This window comes from Rhododendron vialii, chromosome 13a (assembly GCF_030253575.1).
Source record: "Rhododendron vialii isolate Sample 1 chromosome 13a, ASM3025357v1".
Lineage (NCBI taxonomy): Eukaryota > Viridiplantae > Streptophyta > Magnoliopsida > Ericales > Ericaceae > Rhododendron > Rhododendron vialii.
The window spans coordinates 3,055,448-3,073,052 of NC_080569.1; the positions used below are offsets into that span (position 1 = coordinate 3,055,448).

Here is a 17,605-nt window from a genome sequence, read left to right on the forward strand (position 1 = left end):
TTCAGCTGTTTTAAAGTTTTTGTTTATAAGATAAGAAAAGGACAATGTGTGAATTTTTGAGAGAATATTACAAGAAGTTGGAATGGGTTCTTAAGGGTAAAAAAGGAATTAGAACGTAAAAGGAATGGTATTTAAAATCAATAATTTTAAGTATCCCGAAAGTACCTGAAAAGAAAAAGGGAAATGATATTGGCACTTCAAAAATTGATGCAGGCACTCCAAAATCAATGTAATTTCAAAGCCATTTTCTTTTGTTTTTGGAGTGTCTGCATCAATTTTTGGAGTGCCAATATCATTTCTCAAGAAAAATCAATGGGTATGTAATATTGATAAGCTCCTAATAAATGTATATTCTTGGTACTTAATTCTTTAGTTTTATCGTATTTACGTTTATAAAGTTAGTGTTTTATTAGATATTACACGTAAGGTGTGTTTTTAGTGTCTTCAGGTAATTCGTGTGAATAAGGACGATTAAACACCAAGGAATGCTCCGAGTACAATCAAGTACCTAAGGCCACGGGTCACCCCCGTTGTGGTAGCTGAAAAGTCATGAAAAGATGGTTTTGAGGTTGTTCGGAATGTCCAAGGGTCAAGGGAATTGAAGGAGATGTGAGGATTTTATCAAAGCTATTCATTTTCCAACCAATTGAGGGAAGAATTCTCATGTCATTTGATGTACAAATCATCTTGGATCCAAATTACTTGGGTTAGAAAGTAAGTTCAGCAAGCTTTCTAACGGTTCAAAAAACACCCAAATTCGAGTTTGGGAGTATTCGGAGCGAGCCAAAATATGCTTTAATGGCCTCAGTACCGATATCGTAGCAGAGGAGGTATCGGTACCGAGTGGGTTAGAGGAAGCAGCTTAGTGATCTCGGTACCGATACCATATCAGAGGAGGTATTGGTACCAAGGAGCCTTCCCTAGTTAAATTCTAGGGCATCTTTGGAAAATTCTGTGGGCGAAATAAGGGCTCATGTAAATGCCCGTGATGTCACAAATCAATCAAACTAGATATTATTTCATTTTTAGATCTAAACTAGAATTTCTTTTCTTGTTGCTTATCATTGCTCTTGTTCTTCATTTTTTTAGTTAAAAATCTGCATTTTTTGCTTTAGTTAATTTGAGTTTGTCATTTTTGTCTTCATAAAAGTTGTAGCTACGCTCCCAATTTATAGTAATCTAAAGTTTATTTCAAATTTCGTTGATTAAATATATTTGCTAGATTTTGTCTTGTTTCTATCTCTCTAGATATGAGTGAATAGTTTATAAGGTTTGGTTATGGAGTGATTAACACATCGTGGCTTGAGTTAATATTATTTTTCTCATTATAAAGTTTCAATCTTTGATTCGGGAATCGAGTTAGTTCAGATTCGCTTGTTAAATTGTTAAGATGTTAATCTTATTGATCATGTATAAGCAAGAGCGTACTACTTGCCACACATGATGTTTAGAGCTATGTCGCTCAAGACGTTTGTCAAGTGAATTCTAGAACTCGCGTGGTATTTAAACCACAATTCTTCCGGGTTGAGAACTTTAGTTGTGTATCTCAAACCGAGTAATAGTATAAATAAGGTGGTTTGGCTTGAGTCATGGGTGTTAAGATCTCCTAGATCTAGCCTTCCGTTTTATTTTAGTTCAATTTAGCCATTTATTTTCCACCACTTAAAGTAAAACAAAGTTAGCTGTTTAAAAGCCGAAAACCTTGCTTACATCTACAAATCTATCCAAGCCGTAATAAATATTCTTTTAGGTACGATACCTGGTCTTCCGAATTATTATGTTTATTTCGACATATTAAACCCTACGCTCGGAATGTTATTTCATTATATCGGAGACGACAAAGCAAACATTGTTGATTTAAAATCAACAAGCAGCTCGTAAGAACTACAAACCAATCACCAATAAGTGCTTGGTTTTAATGGGTAAGTGTGTGTTTCTCGGTTCCAAGTCTTGGGTGCAGTAATCTATCTACATATATAGTTATTTTTTTGTATGTAAAAAAAATTCACAAGTCAATTAAGGGGACATCTATAATTATTTCCTTCCATCTTGCTCGTGCTTGTTCATGAATTTCTAACTTAGGATCTCCCGAAGCGTGTCAGTTTTAGAAAGTAATAAATTATATAAGAATTAAGAAATTAACCTAAATAAAGTATTCATAGCAGTTTTTAATATAGAAAATGTAAGATAATGTTGATTTTGAAAATTGAATCAAACTTTCTAAAATATTATGCATTAACTAGTTAAATGCCTCTTTAAAGAAAGTTGAATGTTCCACACTACCTCTGTCTCAAAATAAATGTCCGGCAAAACGAGAACTTAAAATAATACATTTTCTACAAGAAAAATTCCGAACTTTTTTCATAAATTCAACTAATGAATATCTAGTAAATTGCTAAAAAAGAGTTCGAAAAAAATTCGTATTATTTTTAAATTCTCGTTTTGCCGACTGAATATTTATTTTGGTACGAAGGGAGCACCTTGACTAGCAATATGAAATGGAAGAATTACAAATTTTACCTGAAATCGCCATGAACTCCATTTCATTTGCTGAAAATATTTGTTAATGTTAAAAATGTCTTTAGTAGATATTAATTATTGAAACACGTCTTGAGTCATTTTCCCATATCCAAATTTGTCTCGCTTCGCACCACTGAAGGCCCATCTCCCTGTCTTACTTGGTCCATAAAAATTTATTAATAGTAAATGTAGCCTCGTAAGCTTCTCAGCCTCAGCCAATAACTACAAAATTCTCTAACAAACTAACGGTGAGAAGGGATTTTTTTTATGCGTATAACTCGACGACTCTTTGTTTGGGTTTTGAGAGAGGATTTTTGGATAATAAATGGATAAAGATAGAAACTCAAAAAAATGAAAGTAATAATTAGAGAGAATTTATTGAGAATTCTGTGCAATTAAATGGGTTAGTTTTTGAGACCCGAAGCGAACACAGACGACGTGTTCGGGTCACTTTATAAGTCTCTTCCATCAGGTCAACCCTTTGGTTATCAAAGGGATGTGATATAATATGTATATAATTGGCTAATTGCACCTCTCTCTCTCTCTTTCTCTCTCTCTATACATACGCTTATCTCTCTAGTTACCATCATTCAAGCTGTCTTGAGAGAGAGAGAGAGAGAGAAAATCCCAATGAATATCTCTGTCTCTGTCTCTGTCAATGGAAGTAACCCAGATGCTAGTTTATGATCATGCACCACTAGCAGTTGAAGCTGCCAGCATGATCTGATTAACTTCCTACTACCCATGGCTGGCCTGTGGAGGAGGAAATCAAGATGATCAGATCATGTGGTAGCCTCACCTGTTGATGGAATCATGATGTTCAATTCAATAAACCTTATTCTGGGTCTCGAGTGGTATTTTTCGCCGTGCTCTTGGCCTTTAATCTTTGTATCTTTATTTTAAAGATTAATAAATTTTTTTTGCCAAAAAAAAAAGAAGAAGAAAGAAACCCTATTCTGGTTTCTTGTGCTCTCTTCTCAATCTCATCATTAATTCGTATTATCTTGTTATAGTTGTCAATTGACATATGTAGGTAAATTTTGTGTATCTCTAACGAGTTTTACCAGAGTTTTGAGGGCTCATGCATGCTATGTAATCATAAGAGTTGATCCCGTGCGCACAATGTCGCACAACACCTCTCTCGAGTTAGTGATTCATAGGACTTTTCACATAAAACGATATGCAATTACGTGTTGAATTTTTTTATAAAGAGAGTTTTGAACTACACTGAAAAATACTCCTACTTATATTAATTATCGATTTGGGTGCATAAATCAATTTTAGACTTTTATTTAAAGGTTTTTTACTGGAATCTTGAAATTGTCAAATCAATTCATAGTATCGCTAATTTGGAGATTTTCTAGGAGAGAGAGAGAGAGAGAGAGAATAGTATAATTACCAATTTTGGGTTTTGTAAGAGATGAGAAAAGAGTGTAAAAGGTTGGGGTCCTCACCCGTGGATTACGCATGCTTAAAATGTCAACACAAATACTTAAAATGTCCTAAAGGTGTGTTTGTCTAGGCCACATGTTGAGTCCCGATAAGCATCTTATCTCATGAAGTGTATGTTATTATATTACAAGTTTGATTTAAGTTTTTTTTTTTTTTTAAATCCTAATCTATTCTATTCTACGTGTCAAAAAAAAATCTATTCTATTCTAAGGGACTTGGAGAGGGGGATAAGTGCTTACCAGAATCGAACCTTGCCTATGTTTTATGGGAGTATAAGGGAGGTACCAATTGCACTCCACTCCACTTCACTTGCGTTTGAATTTAAGTTGAGTTTGGTCTTCTTCAGAGCCACCGAAGATACTTATGCTCATTAATTACATATAATGATTACATTTTTTACATATAATAATTACATTTTATAAAATTCTTGTCGTGGCGGTCGCCGCCACTAGACCCCCCCTGATCCCATCCTTGCGCAGTAGCCCAAGATTTAAAATGTTTGGACTCCGTAAGTTTTGAACATGCGAACTCATTAATTACCATGAATGAGTGGCACAAGTATTTTAGAAAAAAAAAAGTTGTTTCTATCAAGGAGCAAAAGCATCCATAGATTCCTTCGTTACCAAAAATTTATCGACTACTATTTTTTTTTACGAACAAAATCAACCCATACATTCATTCATCAAATATTACAATGACAAAAGAGCTGCCTGGCAATGTCATGAGCAACTTTGACTTCACTTCTAGCTAATTTTACAACTTTAACATAACTAAAGGATAATCATAGATAACAAATAACATTTGAAACATTCGGATTAGAGAAGTGCTATATTCCACAAAAGAATTTTTGTCACCTATTTACGTCTGTCATTTGGTTGGATATTAGTGATCAATTTCATGTGATGAATATCATCACTTTCATGATATTTTCGTAATGAAATAATTTTTTTTATCATTCTCTTTTTTTTCGAATTGCCACAACAATCAAGAGATTATGACTTTGTTCGCTTCGGGCCTCTAGAACCAACCCCCTTTCTCTGCACACGGTCTCCAATAACATCTCTCTCCAATACCTTGTTGTAAGTGTCAACTTATATGGTGGAAAAATTATTCAAAGCTTTAGTAGTAAATAGTTATGCCCCTTTTACGGGAGGGAAGGTTGCTCTGGAAGCACGAATAATTATTTAAAATAACAAAAGTTCAAAATTTACGAAAAAAAATTCAATGAATCAAATTTCAAGCCAAACCCATGCGAAATGTCGCTTAGAAATACCAAAAGGATGGACCCATGTGCTTCTCATCCAAAGGGTCCCCTTCTCCTGTTTCTCTCCCACCAGTTGAGAAAACACACAAACACGCTCAGATTTGATCTGAGCTATTCGTGTCGAGATGAACGGCCGGATCAACCGCTCAGCACTCGCTTAGCAGGGAACTTTCCCTGCCATGCAACATCCCTGGGTCCATTACGGAATGTACTTTGGAACTATAAACTTTTCAAAATTAAGCAAGCAACCAAGCATAGAAGTCCATATAAACAAATTCCCTTTAACTATTATTTTTTTCACGGCCCTTTAAATATCTGAAAGTGTGGAAATAAGCAACAATCTATTATGACATACTTGACATTTGAGTACACTGCACTGGGCACCACAATTTTAAAATAGAACAGACAGGAAAACAAATGCAAAAGATAACTACCAAAAATGGGTAATAAATACATCACGCAAAATTTCCTCCCTTCTTTTTCTGATACACCGTCAAAGGGGAAAAAAAAAGAAAAAAAAGAGGACATCAGAAATGGAACCATGTCCTTTTTTACCAGGGAGGCACCAGCCAAATCTAGATTATGTCTAAATTCACGTAGGACATCATTGGCAAAAAGGCCGGAACATGGCAATGATAAAATCCCAGCTAGAATGTAAAATCTGGAGGACATCAGAAGAAAATGATTACATAAGAACGAGGACTTGTCCCATGAATGCAGTATGAGACAATACAATGCCAAATTCAAACTTCATGAATGAGTATTCATCCACCCTTAAACGGTCAAGTAGTTTTTAACTAGCTTACCGTATAGCCATAATGTAATAAACACAACGTGGCTTGTTTTAGAATACAGCTCAGGTAAACCATCTTGTCTCGCAACTTTCAAGCTTAGAACGTAATACAATTAGTTTAGGTCCTAAGATAAGATGTGTTTAGGCTTCGCACTTACAATACAATTTAACAACAAATCTGTTTCGAGGCTATAAGTTTGAAACTTAAATTGGACCTGAAACCAAAACAAAATAGTATGAAACTATGAATTAAATTTAACCGCTCACAACTGCAATCAGATAGAGGAACTGAAAATACCAAGCTATTCCTGTCATAGCATGATGAAGATGCACACATGTTGGTGACTATATCTGTGTCCCTCATCAATTACGTCATCTCTCAAACAAGCTTCCGTATCCATATTCAAGTAGAAGCTTCAGGAATCTAGCCTATTGATGGATGGCAGAAACCTGATTTCTGAACAAGAAAGGCATTCCAGCTTCAGAGGAAGGTGAGCAGGGTCAGGAAGTTTTGACTGCTGGGATAGGATGGGATGGGATGGGATGGGATCCTACTCGAAGCACTCCACCACTAATAAGAGTCTTCTGGTTGGATAGGCGGTAGAGATAAGAACTCCTATCTTTAGGGCAGGCTTCCAAGACAGTGATGCACTACGCCATCTGGAAAGGGCTTTCCCTCAGGAGGAAAGAGAACCCTTATTTAAAGGTAAAGCCAGAAAGGAGTCAATTGAACACGAGAAGTTACCTTTTTGAGGTAGAGTCCCATCGGCCGGGAAGGTATTTTTCGATGTTGCTCGTCGCTACCACGTAAATGCTTTTTTTTTTTTTAAACTTAACCCAACCCAAACATTTCCCATCAAAGACACGGGCTTTTAATTAGACAAGATGATATTAGCATTCCACTTTTAGCCTCTCAAACAAAAAGTCGAAAAATAGTGGGAGATACTCATTGTTGAGAACACAATTAAAAGCGTCCCCCAAACATCATGTTGAGAACAACTCATTTTTACCTCTAAGGATTTTGTTGCACTTGCCGGTGAATTTGCAGGATCCAATCTAAATAACCGTTCATACCACCAGCCTGGTCCTCAACTAGGTTTGCAAGGAGAAAGAAACCTTCTCTAGGTTGGTCACCTTGTCTTACAAGGTGACATAGCTGATAATATGAAGGGTCAGCTTCCCTAATTTTCTCAAGTATTGCCATCAGCTTCCTTGACATTTCACTATCCCGCTCACACAAAATAACCTGACTTGCAACGACCAAAAGAATAGAGCATTAGAAGGGGTCAATTACTGCACAACTCAAAAGCAGCAGTTAAAGCAAAGGACATTAAAAAATAAAAATAAAATGCATCTGTGTACTTCAAGATTACAATGGGTACTTAAGGGAAAAAGGTTTCCTCTTACTGCAGTGAAAATCTATGGAATGCAGGGAAAATTACATGCATCACACCAGAACAAGTAGAACGAAGTTAACCTAACTTAAACCAAAGGGTAGTTCACGAATGCTCAGGCACCCAGAGGCAATCCACTTCTTGGAATTGGTTATGAAACGAATTTCCACCAAAACAAAAGAATGAACTCTCTCGAACTCTAGAATTCACATTCTACATTTTAATTTCTTACTTGGTAAACATAAAACTCCATAGGAGTTCGGGTCGGATATCTTTGTGCAAACGCAGTCAGTCGACTGGTGAAATCTTGGGGCAGATATCTTCTTACAGGAAACATCATTGGTGTGCCTTGAAGAACCTTAAGTTTCTCTCCATCTTCATCCTCTTCCATCATTTTTCCAGAATTTACACTAACCACCAGCATTAGTATTCTCATAGGTACATATATCCACTTTATGAAATTCCTAGAATCCTAGGACTATAGGAGAGTCTTAAAATTACCACTCAATTGCTCTCCCTCTATGCTCTGGTAACATAGCACAGAATAAGGACACGTGAATTTTTGCTCGCTCTCTTCATGTTAGAAGCAAAAATATGCTGCACGTTCGACACTAAGACTTAGAGAAAAAACAGTACAATATCAAAAATAAATGAGATGGTAATTGAGATCCAGACCAAAACATGTCAAAAAAATCACAACCACCGCAACACCAGAGACTAACATCAAAAGGTGCAAGAGGTAACTGTGTTCTAAAAAAATAGAGATGTAATATAAAAATTTATGGAATAGAAGAAATATACCTTCGAAAGGTCTGCAGCAAAGTCTTGACCGAGTAGATTCATAACTATATCAGGTGAAACCATTCTACCGAACCATATAACAAACCGAAAACCGTCATCATAAATATAAAGGCCTCTGGAATCTAGGCTCTCTGCTGTGAGTGGTAGCCTCGAAACCTTAAACTCATCAGCCGTAGATTTAGCCTACAAATAAGATGCAGCTAGAGCTGTAAAATCTGTGAGAACAGCATAATTGCAGTAAATTCAAACACCAGACAGTTATATACCTTCATGAGAACCTCATCAATTCGAACCAAATTTGGATATAGCAACTGCAACAAATTTCTAACAGGTAAAGTCATCATAGTGTGCCCTGCTGCACAGCGTTCGTCAAGCTGTGCATCAGCATATCCACCACGAAGGGGAATTGATTTGCAGAGTGCTAACCCATATAGCGGCAAGAACTTCAATGATTCTGGATATATCATCCTGCCTACCAAGCGATGCTGCACAGCATATAAATTTCGATATTCTTTTAGAGCTTTGACAATCCTCTGCTGAACCGAGTTTCGAGCTTCTTCCAGTTTATAGGTCAGAGTTTTCTCTATTGCTGCACAATAGTTCAGTTCAGACTTGTTGGAAACAAAAAGTAAGAATCAAGACTAATGCCATAGTCAAATTTGAAAAACTAGCATGTGAAGAAGCGAGGCGCCTTTTGTACCTAGCCTACAAAGCAAAGAAACTATGGCGCCAGTATCAGCATGGCGATACATCTCTCCAAGATCTGCAACCACAGGCACCGCTGCAGTATGTACTCTGATACGCCTCTCTCCAGAAGATGAAGTGAATCTTTTGATGGTTAAGGAACGTAATTTTTTTATCTACTGCACCCATTAGAATTGCCTTGGGATTTACAGTGCATGTTCAGAACAAAGAAATTCTGGGGGGAAACAAGTTAAATATAAAGGCATACTAACGAGGAAAAAGAAAATTTCAAACAGAACAAATCATCGAGAATATCAAGCAAAGACATAAAATCATATACAGAAAGAACATGGTCAATGACAGGAATTCACTTCATGCTCAAGCGAAAGGTTGTCTTGTAGCTAAAGAATATGTCTCTCTGAGATGTATATGAGTCCTCAACTCCTTATCCTCTAAGGAAATGCAGGGATTAAAGAAGATCTCTTGTACCAACAGCAAGGGTGCAAAAAACAAAAATAAAATAAAATGAGTCCTCAACTCCTTATCCTCTAAGGAAATGCAGGGATTAAAGAAGATCTCTTGTACCAACAGCAAGGGTGCAAAAAACAAAAAAAAAAAAAAAATTGGAGCATCAGGGGGTCATAACCATATATTCTTTATGAACAAATGATCAAGAGAAACAAAACATTACCATGTAATAATTTTCTTTTGCATCATGTAGGGGTGAAAACTTGAAAGGAAACAAAAGACAATTTTCCAAAAATAGATATGCCACACATTTCCATGCTCATGTGCCAAGAGAGCATTCTTGAACTTCTTTCTCATGAAGTAAAGGATAAAGGATACAATAAAGCAACTTGGAAATATACAGTCTGCATTGTCAATAATGTTTCTTCAAGGGTCAACTGCAATGCAAAAGCTTTATCACAGTCTACAGCTGGGAGCGCTAATAAATCCGTGGACCGCAACATAAAGTTACCATGATAAGATGTGAACCTCACACCTAATAGGACAAGAAAGCGAAAAAATTAGCTTCTACTACCCAACTTAAAGAGGAGAAGCTTCCTGAAAGTTGAAAGGAGATAAGAGGCAATGAATTAAACATAGTGGTATTTAGACTGCCAGAATGACTTGCCTTTTCCACATCTTATGCGCATAACAGCTTCCCAAGCAGTTTCTCTTGTAAGATCTCTGGTTAGCTCATGTCTCAACTTCTCTTTGTGAATGGCTGAGTGAAAGCTTGGATAGTAGTATACTTGACCACCAGTATATTTAGCCAAAGTTCCTATATACACCAAAAAAATAATATTGAAATGACAAATGTGATTAGGTATATCTGGTCCAATGCAAGAAATCAAAAGGCGCTCAAGAAAAAAGGAAAATTAGGTGGTAGAACCTACTTGGGATTAGGCGGGTTTTGTTTCAAAGGTAACGGGCAGTTTTGCAACAAAAATTGCTGAAGGGGATAACAGTGGTTGTCCACGAGTCGCAGCTAAGGCCAAGTAACATCATTAGACAAGTAGATGTGATTTCGAGTTAGGCTAGAAGGATTGTGGAATTTTGAAACTTTAGTGGCTAATTGTTAAGTCAGTCCTAGTTGAAGGAGGGCTCATCTTAGGTCAACGATATTCTGGTATGCTTTCAATTCAATGGAGTTTAGGTCAAAGATATTTTGAAAGCTTGTGGAACCTCTTGGAACATCTCCAAGGAAACTAGCAAAATGAGATTTATATCAAATTTGAGAACTGTGTAAGCAAAAACTCCTGCATGGGAACAAGCAAATGTACTAGACTATTCTGCTTTAGCTTTCTCTGTCTCCAAGTTTGAAGACTGAGAAATAACTCTTCAAATTGCCAACTCAACCAATACACTTTAAGAAATAGGTTAAAATTAGTTCTTTAACAAAATGGGTCCCTCAAAGTCAAAGAAATAGCAACAAAAGTTTAAAGTTTGAAGAGCCCCTTGGAGTGTACTTGCTCCAAGTGACTTCAAATTGCAACATAAGTCATCAACGTATAAATTTGGCAAAAGTTATTGTTTCCTCCCTTTGGTGTTGCTCTTAGAGTCTACATGAAGCCAACCTAGTACCACATGAGAAGCCCATGAATGCCTATCTGTTTTCTCTACTCCTTTCCATTTTCTGCAATTTCTAACATTTTAAGACATGACAAACCAGGCCTTGAGAATCTCTTATCGTAACAATAAAAAAATCCCATCTTACAGTTTCAACCCTCTCCTCTTTCAGTCAGCCATCCTAGCACCAGAAGATAGAAGGGCAGTCCAGCTAAGGGGTTTGTATCAACCAAGCAACCCCACATCCTACTTTATTAAATACTTACTCTAAGCAATTCAGATATTCTGTAGTATGAGACATGAATATGCATAAATAAAAAAATAAATAAAAATACATCATATAAAGAAGAACTTCAAAAGTTTCCCATCACCAAAAGTACAAAGCAAAACAATGTGCACATAACATGAAAATATTATAATACAGACCTCACCAACATTAAATAACTTCTCAAAGTCTAGATATAAGAATCAATGGTGACTTAAAGGATAAACACAAAGTCATGGCATAATTAGTCCTAACAACAGTACCTAACCATGAAAGATAAAGTCCTTAAAAACATCATGTATGATTGTTTTGGGCCCTTCAATTCGTGCTTGTTCACATTTTCGTGTTATTTCTTTCGACAACCCAATAACAAAACAAAAAACACGTGATGCATATTTTTGTCCTTAATTTCTTGAAACCATCTTCAAAACAAGGCTCCAAATGATGACCCAATAAAAGTGGTTTCACTTGTTTTGGAAACAAATGAAAAAAAACATCAAGAACCATGTACTACATCCAAACGACCCCTTGAGTTTCTATTTCAGACTCGAGAACAATCGACTTGAAGTGAAGCCACAAAGATGCTTAAAACGACATTTACCAAGGGACGCTATGTCAGTGTACTTGTCACTGAATGCATATATATTCACCGCTATCTGGTATTTAGTACAATCAGCAGCCATCTGCTTGTAAAATGGATCTTCAGCTATCCTTATTGCATGCTCTTTATCTGTTCCGTAGACACGAAGGTCATCTCCACGCAACCTAAGGCGGCCAACACCAAGTGAAGGTAGCGTATTTTGGAAAATTAACAATTTGCCACCAAGTTGGCCCTGTAAGACCAGGAGAGGAATATGTCAGTGCTAAGTAAAAAGATGGCCAAACTCAGAAGAAAAGAATATGGTACTAACAACCATACGTCAGAAGATAAAATAATACTTAAAGACTGAAACTAACTGGACAAACATTAAGAGTTAACAGTTAAAATGGCACAGGTAACAAGAAGAAAGAACGGAGCACACCATAACCATATATGCTGCCTTAAGAGCTGGACCAAAAGCTGATTCCACATTGACATTGTCCTGAAACATGGAGGCTAAACTATCTAGAAAAGCATCCACTACAATCCTTGATTCTGACAAGTTGACAAGGAGATCATCGGGCAAAGGAACAAATAAATCATCAAGATCTGAAACCACCATCATTTGAGGCTGCACCAACGATGACTGGCACAAGAGAAACCTAAACATCAGTCAACATGGATAAATGTAGGAAGAAAGAGAAAGAAATCATGTTGTCTAATAAGCAGCAACAAAAAATCACTGCTTTGCTTGCCTTCATGTTATAAAAATGTATATTGCTGTCAAAAGTGATGAACCCAACTCGTGTTCTGGGGTAGCCAGGCAATCCATCCAAACAAGACTTAACAGTTTGTGCCACAACCTGAAAAGGAACATCAAAAATATATATATAAATCCAAGTCATAAAGTGAAAATGCAGTCTCAGCTGTCAAATGGTTTTCATTTAAAGTAAATATAATCAAACCAAAAGTGCATATTAGCATTATAGTTTAGCACAATACTCGAGCAGTATTATATAAAGAGAAGAGCATCATCTTAAGAAAGGAAGCTCACAACTATACGAGTCCAACTTTGTAACCACTTCAACAGTGCCACAAACATGACATTGCCAGTAGCACACAATATGGCCAGCCCATACACATTACTAACTGTAAAAAGAGCTTTTGATACTATATAACTGAAGCCCTTACCACTTTTCTAACTTAGATTGCACAGAAACAAGAAAAAAAATTATAGAAAAAAAGAAAAAAAAAAACAGAGAACCATAAATTTGTGGTTGTATAGAAAACAATTCAAATAATGAAATGCATGGGCAGGAAACAGTGCGAGATAAATTGCTAAAGGTCTGTCCTTATTAGCTAAAAGTGCATACCTCAAGCATTCCACTTCTAACAGCTGATATTGATACGTCAATCAGGAAAAAATATAGCGGAGGCATTGGAGGCCGCACCATATACTCAGCCGGAGCAATAAATTCAACACTACCCTTCGTAAGCTCAGGCCGTTCATTCAAGTCCACTCTTCTACCGCTAGGATCCAAATGTGCAAAATAATCACCCGAAACTGGATATGAGATGCCCGAGATAAAATAGGTCAGCGTGTGTGCATACAAACAAACACACACAGACAGCAAATTCTGAAAATATGCTGTAATAAGTGGGAAACATTCCATGTAAGCATACATGACGAACATAAGTGGAAATGTCTGCCACAAGTGTAATTAAAAAAGAAAAAACCAATGACGCATTTTCCTCCAATCAGATGGTCATTTTTTCTGGTCGTCCATGGAGTTAGAAAGTGATGTACCTAATCACATCATATGACTTAAAAAGAGTTTGGCAGGTTACATGCACATAACTAGAATACCCATAACTAAAAAGAAAATAGGCCACTAGGCCACTCTCTCAACCTTCATTACAATCAGCCCCAAGCGGTTTGGCCAAGTGGACATGAGAAAGCTAATAACTTCTTGTCTACCATGAGATCGGATGTTCGAATCCCACGGCTTGGGACCATTAGAGGGTTTGCCTGGTCGTTAACTACAGTGCCCAGAATTAGTCGAGGTGTGCTCAAGCTGGCCCAGACATCCGGTTATAAAAAAAAGTTTCATATTGCTAATTAATCACCAAAACACTAATCTGCCTAAGGGCTACAACAAATTAATCAAGGTGAGTGCAAGCTGGCAAAGTCATCCGGTTATCAAAATAAAAAATTTTCACATTAATCATTAATCACCAAAACACTAATCTGACTGAGGGCTACAAGGTATTCACAAACACGGACATAGTTCTTCTAGAACAAGAAACTTATTCTAACCAAACCCAAAAAAAAAAAAAAAACGATCCTTAGTCCGAATCAATTGGGGTCCACTACATGAATCCATTTTCTCCATTGAGCTCTGTCGAGAGCACACTTCTTAATAACCGTTTAAATCTTCTTATCCATCTCCCTGCAGCTAGAGGATTTTGGAGTGTAATCTTCTCCTTCTTCGGCATTGTTTGGGCACAACAGGTGATGTGGTGGGGGTCTTGAACAGTTTTAGAGGCACAAGGGTCGGGCAGAATAGGTGGAAGGTTTCGAGTCTTTCTTCTTTATGTCTTTACCGAAGGATTTGGATGGATCAGATCAGAAGATCCTTTCAAAACTTGGAGGAGTCCATTCCTCACTTAAGAATCGTTGTTCACTATATGCTATAGGTGGGTGATGGGTTCGATTACCCTGAGTGTAGATTCTTTTGTTGACTTTGTAGATTCACTTACTTGTAATTAGAGCGGGCCTTTTTGTCTTTAGCCTGCTTTTTTGAGTTTAGGAAGTATAGGTTTGATAAGGCCTTTTTGTGCTCGGGCACCATTCCATTGAAGCTGTTGCGATACAAAAAAATCACTTATCAAAACGTAAAATAAAGAATAATTCTCCTAAATAGAACTTGTCTGGATCAGTATCGGTACTAGCACTGTTACAGAGAAACACCATTTTACCCTGGGGTAATGAAAAAAGAGTATAAGACCTGAAAAAACCAAACCGTGTAGGATATCCTAGGACGTGGGAACTAATGACCCAAGACAGACACATTTATTTGCACCAGATTCATGCACTAGCATCCATGTTGCATAGAAGATTACTAGTTTAGATCAATACCTATATTTTTCGCTCCCATAAAGCCCAGTATGTCCATATGACAAAACATACTTTCTTCTGAAGGAAGTAGGAAATTTACCTTCATTAAGCAAAGCACAGATGTTGCAACGCCACTTTCTTCCACCATCTGTGAATGTCACATATGGGTTCACATATGTTCGACATCTTCTACAACGAATAATGCCAGTTGGGGCAAAGTTAACTACCGGCACCTCCTCCTGCATGCAGAGGGTATACAATGAGAAAGACTAAAAATGTTGAAGCATGTCTGACATCAGCACAGTGCAATACATATACTCACCCCATCAGGAGCTTCTGCTAGAGGACAAACAACAGCTCCAAGAGGCAAATGCCATCTTGAAACCAAAGACTGAGAATTTGGCATTGCACAAGTTGTAAGACGTAGATATCTAGGATCGCAATTCATTGGATATGTATCAGCAAAAGACTTCGGCTCCACGTCACCATCTAATGGTCTTGGCAATGCTTTAGAATCAAGTCCTGGATCAATTGATCCAGGGACAGACGCAACAGATAGAGAGCTGAAGTCTTCTGTCAAGCCCTGCACAGCTCCCATTGGAGGTCCAAAACCTTGGTGTTGCATGTGTTCCCTTGAATAGACACCTAGTGGAGCAGCAACAGGAGGAGAGGGAACATAACCTCCTTGACGGGAAGGAAAAGAGGCAGATGTTGCAGGTGGGACAGGACCGTAACCTCCTTGATTGGTGATAAACTGCGCAGACTGTACAGGAGGAGGTTGTGTAACTGCATTAGTTGGGTTACTAGGATAACGAGGAAAACCTGACTGTAATGGTTGCAAGGTTGGCCTTGGAGCAGAAAATGATGAATGTAAAGATGATGGAGGAATATTCATGCCAGAAGGCAACTGGTTTATGCTCTGAGGAGGGGATCCCATGGGCACAGGTATCTGGGGCTGCAGAGGAGCAGAAACAGGCGGGGAAGGAACATGACCTGTGGGATATCTAATTGGTGGGGAAAAAACTGGCTGTCCTGGAGCGGAAATGTGTGGAGTGGCTATTTGACCTGTTGAAGGAAATTGTGGGGTCCGGAAGTGCTGGAAAGATCCAACACCAGGTGGGGCATGAGATGATTGTGGAGGAGGCATAGATGGATCATTATACCTACCTGTTTGTGTTGGTCTAGAGCCAGATGCTTCAGGTCCAACAACTGGCGCAGATGGTAAGAAAGGCCTTGAAGTCTGGAAAGCAGTAGGTGTTGTTGTTCTAAACGCAGAGGCCTCCGGCCCAACCACGGGGCCAGATGATAAAAAGGGTGTTGTGCTCTGAGAAGCAGCAGCAAAGGTTGGAGGAGGAGGAGAAGCAGCAAAGCTTGGAGAAGAAGTAGGCCTTTGAGGGAAATTTCCACGGTTAGGATTTTCTGTCCCCATGGTGTTCATATCTTACACTCGATCTCCTTCCAATGACTATGCTTCCATGTACAGAATTGAGAACGTGAAACATAAAATTTGTCATTATAAAGTAGGCAATTAACAAAAACTAATCAAAAAGCCAAGGCTCATAGAGTAACCCAGAAAGTATACACAAGAAGAAAGTTGTTATAGTTGAACATTATAAACACAAAAGAAAACATCATCAAAAACACATTATAATCGAGAATCTTGAGGCTATTGCTTGACAAAAACATGGAATAAGCTTGATGTGGAAATTTTACTCAATGGCCAACAAGAAAATTATGTTATGACCAGAGTGCAGTGCAAAACGCATCATCTCCATGAGTTTGTAGGTCTATATGTTACATGGACATTCTCTAAAAGTATGAAGTATCCACGTTGGATATTTGACATTCTGGTAAGGGTATGGAGTGTGAGTCTAAATGTGTAGCTGGCATACATCAAACAATGGATCCATGAATATAAGTCCACAATATTCTTTGCACAAGACTTTCAATTTTTTCCAAAAATGAACTGTCACCTTGTAAGCGCCATTTACCAAAGACAAAATAAGATTGATATACAGAAAAAAAAATACTTTCTTGTCTCTTAGTGTCCTTGGACTAGTTGACGAAGCAGAAAATCAACCACCTTTTCAGGGCAAAACCAGAAAGTCAGCTTCAAGGAAGTGCAAATACGAAGCCAATTGCAAAGTCAAATACAGATCAATTTACTGAACCAAAATTCCTCAACTGAGTTACTACACCAATAATTCATGTTGATGCATGATGATCAAGAACAACATATGAAAATAACAACCCTAGGTATCCTGGTGCCTAAGGACCCCTAGACATCCATGTGCCTATGGAAGTAGTGCTATCTTTGTATCAATACTGTTGGAAATTGTCCCACATCGGTTAATTATCTCCTCCAAAACTAGTATATGAGCCTGGACGGCCTCTCCACTCATTGCCAATTGGTCTTGAGGTGGATGCTGTTATATAGTATCAGAGCTAGATTTTCTGAGGCTTTTCCCCTTTGTTTGTGCCATAGTTGCACTTTGTTTTGCCCGGATCCTTTGTTGACCTCTCCACGTGCGAGTCGAGGGACGCACGTGAGGGGGAGTGTTGGAAATTGTCCTACATTGGTTAATTATCTCCTCAAAAACTAGTATATGAGCTTGGGCGGCCTCTCCACTCATTGCCAATTGGTCTTGAGGTGGATGCTTT

The 17,605-nt window shown here is 37.7% G+C and overlaps 1 protein-coding gene across 2 annotated transcripts; it reads right to left on the minus strand.

Annotated features, from left to right (window-relative positions):
- Positions 1 to 5,503: 5,503 nt before the first annotated feature.
- On the minus strand, positions 5,504 to 16,429 carry LOC131315018 (protein transport protein SEC24 A-like). 2 transcript variants are annotated; one of them, XM_058344059.1, is made up of 13 exons: positions 15,267 to 16,429; positions 15,045 to 15,183; positions 13,200 to 13,390; positions 12,582 to 12,689; positions 12,269 to 12,472; positions 11,848 to 12,079; positions 10,044 to 10,193; positions 9,755 to 9,911; positions 8,925 to 9,052; positions 8,491 to 8,813; positions 8,225 to 8,407; positions 7,040 to 7,275; positions 5,504 to 5,897 (listed from the first exon to the last, which is right to left on the minus strand). In XM_058344059.1, exons 1-12 carry the CDS (start codon positions 16,380 to 16,382, stop codon positions 7,042 to 7,044), a joined length of 3,165 nt encoding a protein of 1,054 aa, XP_058200042.1. In that variant the 5' UTR covers positions 16,383 to 16,429; the 3' UTR covers positions 5,504 to 5,897; positions 7,040 to 7,041. The 2 variants fall into 2 exon arrangements, with proteins under 2 accessions (XP_058200042.1, XP_058200043.1); XM_058344060.1 differs by lacking the exon at positions 5,504 to 5,897 and having other exon boundaries at positions 6,076 to 7,275.
- Between the last annotated feature and the right edge of the window lie 1,176 nt (positions 16,430 to 17,605).

Bases quoted from the DNA above. Each gene is read 5' to 3' on its own strand.
- LOC131315018 (XM_058344059.1), bottom strand. From the start codon at position 16,382: ATGAACACCATGGGGACAGAAAATCCTAACCGTGGAAATTTCCCTCAA. The intron at 15,184-15,266 runs GTGAGTATATGT...CTCTGCATGCAG, and splicing joins TAGCAGAAGCTCCTGATGGG to GAGGAGGTGCCGGTAGTTAA. The intron at 9,912-10,043 runs GCAAGTCATTCT...TTGTCCTATTAG, and splicing joins GCGCATAAGATGTGGAAAAG to GTGTGAGGTTCACATCTTAT.